Source organism: Aotus nancymaae, unplaced genomic scaffold (genome assembly GCF_030222135.1).
Source record: "Aotus nancymaae isolate 86718 unplaced genomic scaffold, 86718_ANA_hifiasm-v0.15.2.pri h1tg000036l, whole genome shotgun sequence".
Classification (NCBI taxonomy): Eukaryota; Metazoa; Chordata; class Mammalia; order Primates; family Aotidae; genus Aotus; species Aotus nancymaae.
Genome location: NW_026988450.1, coordinates 19100894 through 19117914, shown reverse-complemented (window position 1 = coordinate 19117914; position 17021 = coordinate 19100894). Strand labels below are relative to the sequence as shown.

General features: G+C 37.7%; 1 protein-coding gene across 2 annotated transcripts in view; it reads right to left on the bottom strand.

Annotated features, from left to right (window-relative positions):
• The window catches only part of CUNH8orf34 (chromosome unknown C8orf34 homolog), a 443306-nt gene that overhangs the window by 154238 nt on the left and 272047 nt on the right, over nucleotides 1–17021 (bottom strand). For both annotated transcript variants that reach the window (XM_064384261.1, XM_064384262.1), the window contains exon 8: nucleotides 7679–7814. In XM_064384261.1, the coding sequence (XP_064240331.1) occupies nucleotides 7679–7814 (136 nt within the window). The remainder of the gene's footprint in view (nucleotides 1–7678; nucleotides 7815–17021) is intronic.

The window sequence follows — 17021 nt, the reverse complement described above, 5'->3', positions numbered from 1 at the left end:
TACCAACACTTTACTTTTTTGATATGACTTACTGTGTACTATGACTCTTAGGCAAGAAATGCAATTTGTTTTGCCCGTATCGTTCAAGGATATGTAACTGTATTTGTGGAATCTTCTGTAAGTCCAGCCAGGACACTCATTGACTTTTTTAAACATCTACCTAATAACAAATAAACTCACCAATTATAAGAACCACTATTATATCCTGTATAGCCAATGCTCTATTTACTCAAATTGTTGTTTTATAGAGGCTTATTTTACTCATGATCTAAGGGGGAAAATACGATGTTCTGGATTAGATTCTTTATATATCTTGATGGTGAGTTATCTATTAGACATGTGCTTTCTCACTTGCCAAATAATGTCATTTCTCTGTTTAAGTTACACAAATAGCAGCAATGTTCACACCAGACTAAGGCTGTCAAGTGATATGAAATTAACAGGATAATTTCCAGCTTAAAAACACAAGCTATTTTGAACTTTTTAACCTCATGTAAAATATTTATGAAAAAAAAACTTCTCTTTTTCTTTTTTTCTTATAAGTATGCTAATCAACAAACTTGTTTTACATTCTTGTTCCTTTAATCGCTTTTTGGCACAGAACACTCTACAGACCTGTTTAATGTAGCTGGAATTTCTCTTTCCCTGATGCCTGCAAAAGTAGAAGTTCCTCCACTGGTTGTGTATCTCTCAAATCCCTCAGTCATTCCCAGTACAATGTGTCAGTCCCGTTACTAATCACATCTTCCAATCAGGTCCTGAATGAGAAAAATTCTTCGCAGATATCTCTTTGGCATAATGATTTCAATTCCTTTAGATATACACCCAGAAGTGGGATTGCTGGAACATATAGTAATTCTTTTTGACTTTCCTGCAGAAACTCCACACTTTTCAATAATGGCTATATTAATTTATTTTTCCACCAATAGTGCACAATTGTTTCCTTTTCTCTACACACTCACTGGTACTTGTTATCTTTCCTCTTTTATGATTTTGATAACAGCTATTCCAACAGGTGTGAGGCAATGCTGCTTTGTGGTTTTAAATTTCCCTGATGATTAGTGATGATTAGCATTTTTCAGGTTATCTGTCGACCCTTTGTATGTCTTTTTCTGAGAAATGTTGATTTCAATCCTTTGCCAATTTTTAAACTGGGTTCTTTGTTTTCTAGTTATTAAGTTGTTTGAGTTCCTTATATATTTTGGATATTAGCCCCTAATCAGAGTATGGTTTAAAAATATTTTCTCCCAGTCTGTGGATTGGCTTTATTCAGTGTTCCCTTTGTTGTACAGAAGCTTTAGAATTAAAATCAGCATGTCACAGTCATATCTGCATTCCCAAGTTCCTTGCAGCATTATTCACAGTAGCTAAATTATGGAACCACTGCAGGTGTCCATCATTGAATCAATGCATAAACAAAATGTGGTATATACACATAATGAAATACTATTCAGCCATTAATAAGAAGAAAATTTTGTTATTGAACCTGGAAGACATTATGCTGAATTAAAGAAGTCAGGCACAGAAAGACAATACTGCATAATCTCACCTATATTTGAAATCTAAAAAAATCAAACTCATTGAAGTAAAGAATGGAATGGTAGTTACCAGAGGCTAGGGGGAAGAGGACTAATGAAGAAAGGGAATACGCTGGTCAAAATGTACAGAATTTCAGTTAGACAGAAGGAATACATATGTTTCAGTGATCTATTGCACAAAATGGAGACTATAACAAATAATAATGCATTGTATATTTCTATTACTAAAAAAGTATATTTTAAGTGTTTTTACCACATAAAAAAAGTATGATTAGTGATGGATTTATTAACTAGCTTGATTTAATCCTTCCATAAAATAAAAATATAACAAAGTATCATATTATACCCTATGAATACACAATATATATAATTATTATTTATTATTTTTAAAAACCAATTAAATTTAAAAAATTAAATTATATTTAAAATTTATTTAACTTAAAATTATTGCTCTTATTTCTTGATGAGAGCAATAAGGTTCTGGATATACTATATGCAAACTCATTTTCAGACACTGTGACAGTAGGGGTAGACAGATTTGACAACTTTTCTCACGCATCATAAGGGTCACAGATGACCTTCCTATAGCAAAAGACCAGGTAACACAAGAAAAGCATAACAAATGTATTTAACCAAAGTTTTATGTGACACGGGAGCCTCCAGGAATAAAGGCCCAAAGACTCAGGAAGAGGAATTCTGGTTTCTATGTCTTGCTTCGAGGGAGAAAAAGTGGCAGAAGACAGGCAGAGAAGAGAAGGTCAGAGAGACCTTGCTTCTGATGTCCATCCAGTCTCCTTCAGTTCAAGGTACCCAACATGACAAAGTACCATATTTGGGTTAGCATGATCTGAGCCTCTGCAACCCTATGAGTAGTTTACAAGCAGTGGAACATTTGAAAAAAAGATTAAGGAAAATGAAAATCTGAAGAGCGGACTCCACTTTTTATATTAACTTGGTCATTGATGGGCTCTTTGCAGAAACCCTCAACATCACTTGAGTCTTACTGATTCTATATCAAGATGGTTGATAATATCTTAGTATTATAGTATTATTTCAAGATCACAACATAACCATTAAGCTCATTTATTACATTTTACCTCCCTAGTTCTGTGGGAAAATGATTTCTTGACCTTGAAACTCTAAGAAACAACAACAACAAACAAAAACATTGCCACTTTACACTGTGTCATAGAACACAGAAATCCTGAAAGATGGACCAGAGATTTCTTTCCTGACCAGTCAGAAGTCTTAGGCAGAGAGAAAAGACTCAACGTCAGGAAAATGAGGCTCCTTTTTACTCAATATCTTAGCAATTTAATGTGAGCTTCTCAAAAAGATGAGGAAAAAACTCAAAGCATTTTAAACTACTCAAGTATTTACACAGTAATTATCCCATTCAGCCTTCCCAATCACCCTTGGAAATTATCTCCAAGGCTATATGAACTCCGTTTCACAGTTAAACAAAGAGATTTTCTCAACTTTCCCTAAAATGGCATACCAGGTAGTTTAGAGTGTGGATGTCAGATCCCTTTCATCACACTCCAAAGCAGATGGTCTTTCTAGTCTACCTTTGTGTAAACTCTTGAAAGGCGTTGGTAAGTAAAGTGATATAATTTAACATTAATTATCCTAAACTTTCTTACTCATCTGCACAACACTGCCTCCAATCCCTCAATATTTGGAATTAAATCCTGATTCCAAGGCTAAAATTCAATGTCTGGTTTTGCTCTATGAATTCTAAATTCTCCTCTCATCTGTCTCTTCCCCACAAAATACAGGGGCCCACAAAGAGAGCAATGGGGATGGGCACAGTTCTCTAAAGGAAGCAGTCATTTTTCTCCATATTGGTCTGATCTGCAGCACTGAATTTCTGACTGGCTCACTCTGTCTGCATTCTGAGGGATTACCTGTCTCTAAAGGCTGCAGGCTGCTTGCCTTAAACGCCTGCCCATAACCTGACGCTCTGAGACACTGGTACCCTGTACAGACAGGAGTCTGTATCTTCTGGCACCAGATCCTTCTCCCACTGGCCTGGAGCCTCCTTTGCCTGCATTCTTCCAGACCTGATTCATTGCTTCTCCTTGAAGTTCTACCTGAAGGAGATTAGAACATGTCACCCAAAAATACGCTGTTTTGGTATATTGATTACTTCAAGCTGAAGGCACTTAGAAAATAGCAAATGCTGAACTTCCCTCATCTGCCTAAAGATATATTCTCCAAAAGGAACTTCATCATTACCATCAATAACCTCCCTGGGAGTTTCATTAACCAAGGAAGATGAACTTTTATCACAGGAGAGGGAGACTAGGAGTTGACACCATGTCCAGATAAACTTTCTCACAAACTATCATCAGTTATCCCAAAGACCTCTTCTTCTTTCCCCCAAAATTATTTCCTCTCCTCTAAGTTGCCTGCATTCCCCATACCCTCTCCCCTATTTGAAGAGGGTATATAAGCTCCTAAATCTCACTAGGTTTTTAGGTATTCACTTTTCTTTCCTGTGATGCCGCATAGCTCATGATAAATCTGTAGACCTTTTCTCCTGTTAACCTGCCTGTTGTGAGTTTATTTCATAGATTCACTTATCAAATGCTTAGAAGGTATAGGGAGAGTCTTTACTCCTTTACATGGTGTTCCTACAATTCAGAGGTTACAAACAAAGGCCTCTAGACTTCAGATAGTGTAAATGAATGACTCTAACCAGACAGACTAAAGTACACTGGAGCATGACTGCTGGCCTCCAGGTCTAGAGCAGGAGGAAGCTACTCCTGTGAAATCCTTCCAGAATATAAACCCAGGTTATCAGCTGTACTAATTTTTAAGAGAAGATAGATATCCTTTTTTAAATGTGAAATTGGTAACTAATTGGTATGGTTTGAAAGTATGTGTTCCCTCCCAAATTCATATGTTGAAATGTAACCCCCTTTGTGGTAATATAAGGAGGTGGGGACTTTGCTGGTGATCAGGTCACAAGGGTGGAACTCTCATGAATGGAATTAGTGCCCTTATAAAAGAGACCCCAGAAAGCTAGCTCACCCTGCCGCCATGTGAGGACACCATGAGAAGACAGCCATCTATGAGGAAGCAGGTCCTCCCCAGACACCAAGTCAGCCAGCACCTTGATCTTGGACTTCTCAGTCTCCAGAACTGGGAGACATAAGTAATTGTCATTTATAAGACACAGTTTATGGTATTTCTGTATGGTATTTTATAGCATCTCAAAAGGACTAAGACACTAATCAAGTGATATTTCAAAATACTATGTGGACACTTGATACAACCAGACATTCACCATCGTGCTTCAGTTTATGACTTCTATCTCTGATAATTGTTCAGCCCTGCTTAGAAAGTATAATTCTTACAGTTTTAAATGCCTTACTTGCAAAAAGAGAGGTAGGGCAGTGACATAGATTGCTGTTGGAGAATTGATGATGGAAAGCTTTGATAATCACATAAATGTATTACGAAAGTAATCTAACCAAGGTAGCACCGTGAGACAGTTCTCCATGTGTCTCTCATATTTAAAGACATTAACATTCTTTTTTTCAGATCATCTGTTCAAGAATATTTGTATAGCATGGGGTCCCCAACCCGCAGGCCATGAACTGGTACTGGTCTGTGGCCTGTTAGGAACCTCCTGGCACAGTAGGAGGTTAGCAGTGGGCAAGGGAGCATCACCACCTGAGCTCTACCTCCTGTCAAATCAGCCGTAGATTCTCACAGGAGCATGAACCCTATTATGAACCATGCATGAAGGGATCTAGGTTGCATGCTCCTTACGAGAAACGAATGCCTGATGATCTGGAGTAGAACAGTTCTATCTCAAAATCCACCCTATCAACCATCCATGGAAATATTGTCTTCCATGAAACCAGTCCCTGGTACCACAATGCTTGAGGACTGCCGATCTGGCACACAGCCTTGGAGGATACATACGGAGGCCCTCCCTGGAGCAACACACAGAAATGCTAATGGTCTGTTATAGATTAGTCACATTTTCTAAGCTCAGGTTCCTTTTATGTAATATAACCTCTTGCACTATTTGTGTTACTCTGTGAGAAATGTGGCTCAGGAAACCAGCGAAGATGCTCATATACTGGTTATTGTTATTGCTGTAAAGTCAAGTCCTTGGTCTCTGACCCAGGAGTTTCATGACATTTCCTAGTATGCATAAAACAGTGGTAGACTAACATATAAAGTTGCAAATGCAATAAAATCTCAGATTCTTTATAGTTCTTGACAACCGATACTTGGTTTTTTTTCTTTAAATTCTAGCTATAGTAGGTGCTCTAAAATCAATAGTCTACAATCTTCCCTATGTTTATCACATTTATCTGAATCAATATATTTCTCCTTTGCTTTTGAAAGTACAACAATGACTTATTCTCCCTTGAAACAGTCATGAACTTTCATCATTTCAAACACCTAAATCTCTTTATGTATCATTGTTTTTATCTATTTTAGGCCTCCATCTTCACTTTCAGACAATAGCTTGGTGCTTACCAATAAAGCAGAATGACTAGTAGGCAGACTGTCAACCTATGCTGCCTGAGTTTCAAACTGTTTTTCCACCTATTGGTTGTATTACTCTGGACACATTATTCAATCAATACATGCCTCCATTTTCTTATCTATAATATGGGAATAGTAATAATAATTAATTCTGAGGATTATCTGCACATTTACCGTGTTTAGAATAGTATGTGGTTTATAGCAAGAATGTAATACATGCCACCAATTATTATTCAATTGAATATTTGTTGAAAAATTCTGTTATGTTCTGACTTTAAATGCGGGTTGTTTGTGATTTACAGTCTATCATTGAGAAGCTGAATGATAATTTAGGGCTATGAATGTGCTTGGTCCTTTTGCAGTTCAGATCCTCAATAGATTAGAAAAACATTTTTTTTATAAACTTTGCCTTTTGGAAAAACCACCACCTCATATCCCAGTCTTCTACAAATGACATGAAGAACCAAGCATCAACCCCTCTCCAGTCAAAATGTAAATATACAACTATACTACAAAGTTTAAATATTGACACTTTGTGTCAAATATCTCTTCCTCAGATGACTGTGTCCACTCAGAATGCTTAAATATTATCACATACATAGAAGAAGTTTTCTTCACAGTGCTACTAAAAAGTCAATCCACCAAATATTACTTGTCTGAAGCAATGTTTCCATTGCTGTTTTCACTATGTTACGCCATTTCTCTTAATGGCCTAGAATAACATCCCCTGATTTTCTAAGAGCTGTCCTTTCCATTTTTCTAAGCCTGTGAAAATTAAAATAAAACTTCCAAAGGAGTAAAGCAAAAGAGAAAGAGCTACAAAAATCTGATTTGATTTTCCTACACTTTTCCTCCCTCCCTATACACAAGCAGCTAATCTCCTCTCAAACAGCACAATAGAACAGCTAGACATAAAGAAAAGGAGATAAAATTGGCCAGTCAGTACACTGTTCTTGCTAATCTGGACCATTTACATAAGGGTTAGAAAGCTTGTTTTATCATTTAAACAGGCTTAAAAGCCTCTTTGCAAATGAGACTTAGTTCCTACAAAAGAATGAATTCTAGCTATTTGGTGAGTTTCTGCTAGACCAGCACTGGGAGCTGACTTGGCAGTAACTACAAGCTACTTCTTTGGCCACATACAGTATATGCAAAGATTGCTTCCAGCTGCCAAAACTGAAAAGCGTCAAGCTGATTAAATTCTTTCCAGGAGTTGAACAGGATGAGGGGCAGGTTAAGAGGTCAATAATATCAGATCTTAAACTGTACCTGGCCAAACTCTTCCTCTATGCAGGTGCTTTAAAAGTGGCTTTGAATGTTCAGAGCCCTTAAAATTTCTTTGAAAGAGAACAGAATGGTGGACGGCAAATGAAATTCAGAGACAGAAGACATAAAATGGTCTCAAGCTGTGAAGTGAAGACAATCTAAAGTCTTTGATTCATTGTTGGTCTGAGTGGCACTGGGCACAGGATAAGCTGCATAACTAACTCCCTAGCCAATGTTAGCACAAAAGATCACTGGAAGGAAAAGATGTTCTTAACACAGAAGAGTACAGTCTTTGCATCAAAATCTTAGATTTTAAAAATCAAGATCATGTTTATATATACTATACCTATTATGTCTTTTACCTGGCACACCTTGAACAGATGTTCAGTGTGACCTTGGCCTGAGGCTCAGCAGGGTAAGTAGGACGGCCTTGGTTAAATTTGCTCCCAGAAGGTACCAGGGTTGTTACTCCCTCCATTCTTAAATCATTAAGATCCTCTGTAACAACACAAACAATTACAGAGAAAATAATTAACTCTAGTGGAATTGAGGAGAAAAGTTCATGTTTTCAGGTATCTGCCATTAGTTTGTTAAGCAAAACAATTTATTTCCCCTTTGCAAAAATCTAACTTCCTGTATCGATTATTTTTCAAATTATTTCTAGATGTAGCTGGACACAAATTATATGTGAAGATTTACAAGAGACAAAATGGCAAGAGACTGAATATACAGAGAGTGGGCAGAGCATATATGACCACAGACCACTGACTCACAACCTCTGCCATACCCGCTGTGGAAACCAAACCTCAGCCTCTGCAGCAATCAGCCCCAAGTGGTCAAAACTTGGTCAATGATTGCCCGCTTTCCTATTTTTTGTTGTTGTTTTCAACTCAGAACCAACCACACAAAACCAACTATGTTTCAAAACAAATTGCATAAATCTTCCGCTTCTAATCAGGTTGCTTTCAGCTTTTCCATCAACAACCTCCAATCAAAATATAACTGAAGTCTTCCCGTTTTTCACTCTCAATGTTTGCTTTCTACCTTCACCTGGGGAGGACAGCAGTAAGCCTGAATAGTCATGCCCCAAAGGTTTGCTGAAGCCCACTTCTGTTTTTCCCAGGTCCTCAATCAAGAATGAAAAGACCTAAATTTTCCCTTGAGATTCAGTTCCAATGCAATATGTATATGATCTCCTACTTCATTTAGAGAACAAGGAAGCTTGTAACAAGGATTCCAATTACTTACTCTCGGCTTTAGCACAAAAGAGATATAAAGTTTCAAAAGATAAATCATAATTTTTCCAAGACTCTAATTCATTATTGAAGGCATAATGTACGTGAGGAGGAAAATCATGTCTTCTGATGACTAAAGACCATAAAAACATCCTAGATCCCTCAAAAAACAATCAAGAGGATTGCATGTTTTAATCGGATATTACAAACAAGTGTCAAATTGGTCTTGAGATGGTGACAACTCAGTCTATATATGAACTGGCCTCTTGGAATCTGAGGAAGGCTTGTCAACAGACTTCTTCCATAGGCACCTCCAAGTGAAAGCCTTGTTGTCTACTTGTGCATAAGCAAACTGGAAAAACACTTAGGGTTTTAACCCAACTTTATGGGAGTCATCAAAACGTATCACCTTGACCTGGTTACCAAGGCTCAGTCCCCTTGTTTAAGAGCCTAGGTACCAATTCAAAACCTGGTGCTTCTGCAGAGCTAATTACAGGCTCCCCTCTTAATCTCATGGTTCCTCATGCAATACAGACATTACTGATGCCTCTGAACACATAACACTTTTCAGCCAGCATTAAACACTCATGAGAGTTTGTTACTCTCTCCCTCTCACATTCCTAGATATAAAGAACTAGAACACCCTATTTTTGCTACTCTCCTGCCCCTACCAGAAGAAGTGAACCCATGATTTTCTTACCTCAGTTAGGAAACTTTCTGCACTTCAGTATTTTTAAAGACTGCCATTGAAAACCCTGACTCAATATTATTTGTTGCTGGATCATATTTCAAATTTGAAACTCGAGATTATCAAGCAGGGTATTCTACCACTAATTTATGTGCCCACGAAATATAGTCCTCTATCAGAGGTAAAATTAGTCCAGATGGCAGAGATACTGTACTTACCTGAGTTTGTTAACTGGACAAAGACCTCAGAGTAAATATATATACAGGTACAATTTAAAAAAATACATGACTTTGGGATGCTTTGGAAACAAAGGGTTTCCTCTCTGCTAGAACCTCCATCAAACATTGAGAAGATGTTTAAAACACTTTTAGATATACTCCTGCTCCATCCAGAGGTAGTTATTATAAAGATTGAAGCTAATGATAATATAAATAATATAGAAACTAAAAGAAATGTTCTAACATATTATTTTGCCAAAGAAGCAGCCTTAATCAAGGTTATGAACCTACCTACAATTTTAAAGAATAAATATCTGGAGTCATTCTAAGACACAATTATAAAATATCAACATTTAGCCCCTGATTCTGAAAAATAAAAAATAAAAATACAGTTCTAGCTTTACTCAGATCATCTCTGGCATTTTTGGTGGCACCAGATGACTTCAAAGGAATACTAGTTAAATTTCTCCATGAAATGACTCATCATGTACAGATCAACTGGTTACAATCTTAAATCCTGAGAGTAGACAGCTGACTGGAGACCTTCAGAGGGAGGTAACGACCTCAGAGAGTAGACAGCTTCTGCCCAGGATACTGGATCAAGATCTCTGGTGTAATTGCTACTTTGTTTTTTATCTACTTAATGACAATGATTCTTCTCATTTTCTAAAGACCACTGATAGTCACCCACCCACAATGACCCTTCTTCTTCTCTTTTATTTTATTCTTATTAAAATTTTGGATTAGAGCATAATCATTTTCTAACACTAATCTTGGATTATCCTAAATAGTAACCTTCAAGCTCACTGATTGCTAGATATGCTATCCCTCACCAAACTACCATCAAGAACCCTTGGAAAATTTCAGTCTCATCAAATGAAACCACAAGGAATTAAAGCCAATGGCATTTCCACTTGAACTAACATGGATAAATCAACCTGTGACTTTGCTAGTGTCCCTCTCACAAAAAGAACCTATTAATCTATTAATTAGACTCTGTAATTCTAAATTCGAATTCAACAACCTTCATAAAAAGATGAGCCAATTACTTGTCATTTGGAAGAGACTACGAGATTCACATATGTATCCCAACTAATGAACAGCCTTGATTTCAACCTCAGGTCATGAACAATTACTTTTTTCTGGATCCCTGTGTGTTCCTACCAGATACTCTTTTCCTTGCGGCTGGATAGCTAGTCCTGCTTGCTTCATTCACACATACTTTGTGAACTTTAAAAACAGCATTACAAATCTTACCGGTACACAGACACCCTAATTCTAAAGATGATCAAGCCTGGAAATTTTAATTCTAATACAAGCTCCTAAATGAGGCCACCCTTTATTATTCGGGCACTCTACTTGGAGGTGTTATTGACTTGTTGTTTATATAAACAACCAAGGCAGTTTCCAACAATAGGAATCATGCAAACAAAAGCCTATAAGACATGTATCACTAATGCTGGCAGAAACTGTAAGTGATACTACCTCTACCCTAGATGGAATACAGGTCCATCTCAACTGTTGGCAAGACAATTGAACAATCACTTGGTTTTGGATTTTTTTTTTTTTCGCTAGTCACAGCAGTTATCTGTAGCATTGCTGATACTTCTTGCTATACGTGGATCAGTGAAACAGGTAAGGTAGAAAAGTCTACGTGTCAGTTTGACAAAAGGCTACTTGGTTCTCTAAGTTTGGTCCTTGTGGACTGTGAGATTTGTTCTTTTACCTTGGGTTGGACAATTTAAGTTCTTGGTTCTGAAGAACCAAGTCAGTAACCCCACTGGTTCTGAAGAACCAGGTCAATATTAAAATGACTTAAATTGTTTTTGTTTTTATTATAGTGTTCATGATGCTGGTACATCAAATTCCATATAAAGTCTTAAAAGTTTGTATATGGACAGTCTCATCAGATGACCACAATGATGATGAAACAACAACAAAAAAATAAGATCTTGTGATATGATTAAGAGTACAAGTGAACGAGCATCAAGCAGTGAAGATCTGGATCTCTCACCTTACCTTTTGACCAAAAAAGAGAATGACCAAAAGAAGGGAGATTGACTATACATACAGACAATAGGTGGATCATAGGCAACATTAGAATATTGACCCACAACCTCTGCAGCAGTTGGCTCAAAACATTCAGGACTTGGTCAACAAAGATCAGTTTCCCTTGTTTTAACGCTATTTCCAACTCAGAACCAACTGGAGAAAGCCAAATGCGCTCCCAAAAACAATTGCATAGATGGTGTGTTTCTAGTAAGCCCTTCTTCAGCTGTCCCATTTCAACAATTTCCAATCAGAACATACTCAAAGCCATCCCTTTAAAAATTATTATTATAAGGTCTTCCTACTCCCATGTATCCCTTTGGGTCTCTGGTAAATGCAAGTGATAGTGGCTGGCTCCCATGCTATAACAAGCTCTGAATAAATAGATGAATGTTCTCTGCTTATTCTCATTTGTATAGTCTTTATTTCCACAATGGCAACCTTCAAATATATAAAGGTTTGTCATAGAGAAGAGATATTAGAGTTCCACCTGTGCCTGCAGTGAAGGAATGGGTATAAGAGGAGAGTGTGTTTCTCATCAATATAACAATCTTCTAACATTTATAGTTGCTCAAAGGCATACTGTACAGTGCTGTGTAGGAGATATGATTACCCCGTTCCTGCAAATGTTATAAGCAGAGGCTGAATAATTGTTTATAGTGGGCGAATTGGGGTTTTGCAGAAGCATTGTACTAAATGGTTTAATCCAAATCTAAGCTTCCCATACATTCTCATTATAATTCTATGATTTAGGGTACATCTGTTAAAAAGAAGACATTGATTATGTAAAAGAAGAGTGTTTGTTTAAATGAAGCAATCACCTTTTGGGGGCCATTTTCTTATGGATTAGAACTAAAAGTTGCTTTCTTGATTTTTATCCTGGAGCCACAGAACATACCACACTGACTTATTAATGTCATTCATACTGATATGAAGAAATTATGTGGGTCATTCTGGGTTAGGGAGCCCAGACATGCTGGCCCCTCATTACCTTTGAGGATGTGTTCAAAGGCCAAATCCGTCAACTATCTACTTGCTTCTGTACCATTTTTCTACTAATAAGATATAGAATGATGGTATGGAGCTCCATGACAATTATCTAAGCATTTTTAGATTGTTTGACATATGTAGAAAAGGTAATAAGACATGAATTCTATGACGCATTTTGATGAACAGTAAAAACTCCCTGCCAGAACTCTCCTTTCATGTGCAAATTTGAGTGTATTTAATGAGACTTTTTGAAGATTTTCTAGCAGCTCCTCACACCCCTTCTGGATAGCACCTATTTTTTCCAGTTCGGAATAACTGTCACAGTGTGAAAGAACAGAGAACCCTAGAGTCAGAAGCCTTCTGGAATTCATTTGCCGGTTCGCTGGAGACTTCAGAGTGCTGTAAGCTGAAACTGCTTCAACAACTGCGATGGTCCTTGGAGTGTCAGATGTGACTGTGGTGATGGCAGTGAAATTGGCTCTTGCAGTCTCAGGAGAGGCCTCACTCTGAAAAATATCCATTCATGTTTCATTTCTTTACAAATATTCTTTATTTTAAAGAAGGTTAATGACCTCCTAATTACTACTGACCATTTCCCAAGCTCTAAGGGGTGACAGAACCATAAAAAAATTTGTCTAGTCATGGGAGTATACTCATAATCTATGTCTAATTTACAAAGAACAAAAATAAAATACAAATCTAGGTCTCACTAGCTCCATTTCCTTAGCAATGTTATTTAAAGGAGCAGGTGTCTAGGATTAAGTAACTAAGAGGAAAAAAAAAACAAAAAAAAGCCTAAACTTAACACATTTTGGAAAGTTTGTGAAAATGGAAAGGGAGAAAAACAAATTAAATAATTTAAGTAAGATTCTGTCCAAAGACTTTTTAATACTGCATAAGTCAAGGGAGGAAATACTAAGAACCTATTCTAGATGTAGAAAACTGAGAATCTTTGAATGCCAGTGGTATTGAAGGAGGTAAAAATATGCCATTCTGACATGTTGACTATTTTGAGTTAAAGGCATTTGAAACACAGCAGGTGCAAGAAAATTACTCTGACCTTCATTCTATTTCTTAAAACACAAAAAAATGAAATTTCCATGTGAAAGATGCTCACCTTATACTACAAGAAAAGTAACATTCTTATCATCAAGGACAAAAAAGTTGAGACTGAGAGAATTCTGTACAGATCTTTTAAAATATCTCATCCTGTAAGCCTTCCTATATTATTTACTAGATTCTTCACAACTTACTATTCTTTGTCTGATTCACTATATAAGTGATTTACTCTGTTTTTTGGATCATCATTTCCTTTCGAGGGCTCCCATGCCATATAAAACTGTATTAAGTATTAAATAAATCTGTAGAATTTTCTTCTGTTAATTTCTATTGGTCAGTTTAATTCTTAGGCTCAGCTCCTATGTCATGTAAAACTGTATTGAGTATTAAATAAATTTGTATAATTTTCTTCTGTTAATTTCTATTGTGTTAATTTAATTCTCAGACTCAGCCAGAAACCAAAAACAAACAAAAAAAAAAAAAAAAAAAAAAAAAAACTCCTACAAGAGAAGAGGTAAAGTATTGCCTCTCCTATAGTATCAGAACTTTTCTGTCTTTTCTTTCTTTTTTCTTTCTTCCTCTCATTTCCACTCTTTCTTTCTTTCTTCCTCCCTATTTGGGGGATTTTTTCCTAAAATATTCTCTACAATATCCAGCCCAATACTATAGATATGCCAGATATACCATCTTTGGTTGCAAGTAGATACAAATTTAGTCTGTTAAGAAGCAATTTTGGCCAAATAGAAATTTCTTAGAAGCAATTAGAAATAGTTTTCACAACAAAGAAATTTGTAGTCCTTAAGACAACAATGGTAAAGAAGGACAAAAATCAACTGATATGAATTTTTTAAAATATACTTGCCCAATTTTGATGCTTTGAAATTGAACTGTTCAGTAAGTAGGAGAAGGTTAAAAAGAGAGATAACTATAAAATTATGTGACCAACCCCATCACAGAAGAAAAATAAATATTTTAAGTGTTATAAGAAATACTTAAGAAAGCAACTGAGTTTGGGGGGAAAATGCCGGATATTGTCTTTTGCCAATTGGCCCTATTCTTACTAGCTTCCACGCTCCCCAGTATTGCAGAGGCTAGAAAACGAAGAATTGCATTGCTTACACTCTTTTACTATCTAGTTCTCCACATAAGGTTTAGGATTTGTCAAGCAGCTACAGTCACTATAAGAAACAGGTAGAAGAGAGGCAGAACCATTTATTTTCCTCTAGCAGCAGTTCCAGTTGGGTGGATTTTGTAGGTACAAGGTTGTTGGTTATTTGTTAAAATCTCTATACTTTTATTAATATTACAAAGGATGTATGAAATCTGAAGCAATTTCCTGGAGTTTTCTAACTTCTGTGTGGCAATAGCCAATACCTGCACTGCTCTAGCAGAGGGTCTCCTTGAGGGCTCCACCCTTGCTGCAGACATTCAGGTATCTCCATACATCCTCTGAAATCTAGGCAGGGGCTCCCAAAGCTAAACTCTTGTCTTTTGCACAGCAGCAGGCCCAACCCCACATGGGAGCTGCCAAGGCTTGGGGACTGCACCCTCTTAAGCCATGGTCTGAGCTGTACCTTGGCGCCTTTTAGCTGTGGCTGGAGCTGGAGTGGCTGGGCGCAGGGCGCCATGTCCCAAGGCTGAAAAGGCAGTAGGACCTTGGGCCTGACCCACAAAACCATCTTTCCCTTCTAGCCTGCCAGGCCTGTGATGGGAGGGGCTGCTGTGAAGATCTCTGACATGCCCTGGAGATATTTTCCTCATTGTCTTTGCTATTAGCACTGGGCTCCTCATTACTTATGCAAATATCTGCAGCCAGCTTGAATTTATTCCCAGAAAATGGGTTTTTCTTTCTTACTGCATGGTCAAGCTACAAAGTTTTTAAACTTTTGCACTTTGCTTCCCTTTTAAATGTAAGTTCCAATTTCTGATCTTTTCTCTGTGAACAAATATAGACGTACACTTTTATCAAAAGCCCGGCCACCTCTTGAATGCTTCGCTGCTTAGCAATTTCTTTACCAGATACCCTAAATCATCTTTTGCAAGTTCAAATTTCCCCAGATCTCTAGGGCAGGGGCCAAATGCCACCAGTCTCTTTGCCAAGGCATAAGAAGAGTGACCTCTGCTCCAGTTCCCAAAAAGTTTCTCATGCATCTGGGGCCACCTCAACCTGGACTTCATTGTCCGTATCACTATCAGAATTTGAGTCAAAACTATTAACAAGTCTCTACGAAGTTCGAAACTTTCCCACATCTTCCAGTCTTCTTCTGAGCCCTCCAAACTGTTTCAACCTCTGCCATTACCCAGTTCTAAAGTTGCTTCCACATTTTTAGGTATCTTAAGGCAGTACCTTACTTCTGGTACCAATCTTCTGTATTAGTCCCTTTTCACATTGTATAAAAACCTTCCTGAGACTAGGTAATTTATAAAGGAAAGAGACCGAATTGACTCACAGTTTCACATAGCAGAGGAGGTCTCAAGAAACTTATACTCATGGCAGAAGGTGAAGGGGAAGCAACACATCTTACATAGTTGTAGGAGACAGAGGAAGCAAGGGGGAACCGTCAAACACCTTTAAACAATCAGATCTCAGGAGAACTCCCTCACTATCAGGAGAACAGCATGGGGAAACCACCCCCATAACCCAATCACATCCCACCAGGTCCTTCCCTCCACACGTGAGGATTACAGTTCAAGATGAGATTTGGGTGGCGACACACAGCCAGACCATGTCAATGGTACTTTCTGAAATGTTATGCAGCTAATATGACTGTAGCCTGAGATGTATAGAGATAGCAGAATGTAATATTAAAACAGAGTTTAGCCTTAGATGATAAAAGATTATCAATAATTATAAGAATTATATTATTATAATAATCACCAAGGAAGATATCAATTCTGTGTTTCAGAAAGATAACTGTCTGGGCACAGTGGCTCATGTCTGTAACCCCAACATTTTTGGATGGAGGTCAAGGTGGGAGGATCACTTGAACCCAGAAGTTTGAGACAAGCTGGGCAACATAGTGGGGTCTTATCTTTATTTACTTATTTATTTATTTTTATTTTTGAGACAGAGTCTTGCTCTGTTGCTCAGTCTGGAGTGCAGTAGCACAATCTCGGCTCACTGCAACCTCTGCCTCCCAGGTTCAAGTAATTCTCCTGACTCAGCCTCCCGAGTAGATGGGACTACAGGTGCATGCCACTATGCCTGGCTAATTTTTGTATTTTTAGTAGACACAAGGTTTCACCATGTTGACCAGGCTGGTCTCAAACTCCTGACCTCAAGTGATCCACCTGCTTTGGCTTCTACAGGCATGACCCACCAACCCTGGCTGGGGCCCTGTCTTAAAAAAAAAATAGCTGGGCATGTTGGGGCATGCTTGTGGTCCCAGCTACTCAGGAAGCTGAGGTGGGAGGATCACTTGAGCCCAGGAGGTTGAGGCTGCAGTGAGCTCTGATTTTGCCATTG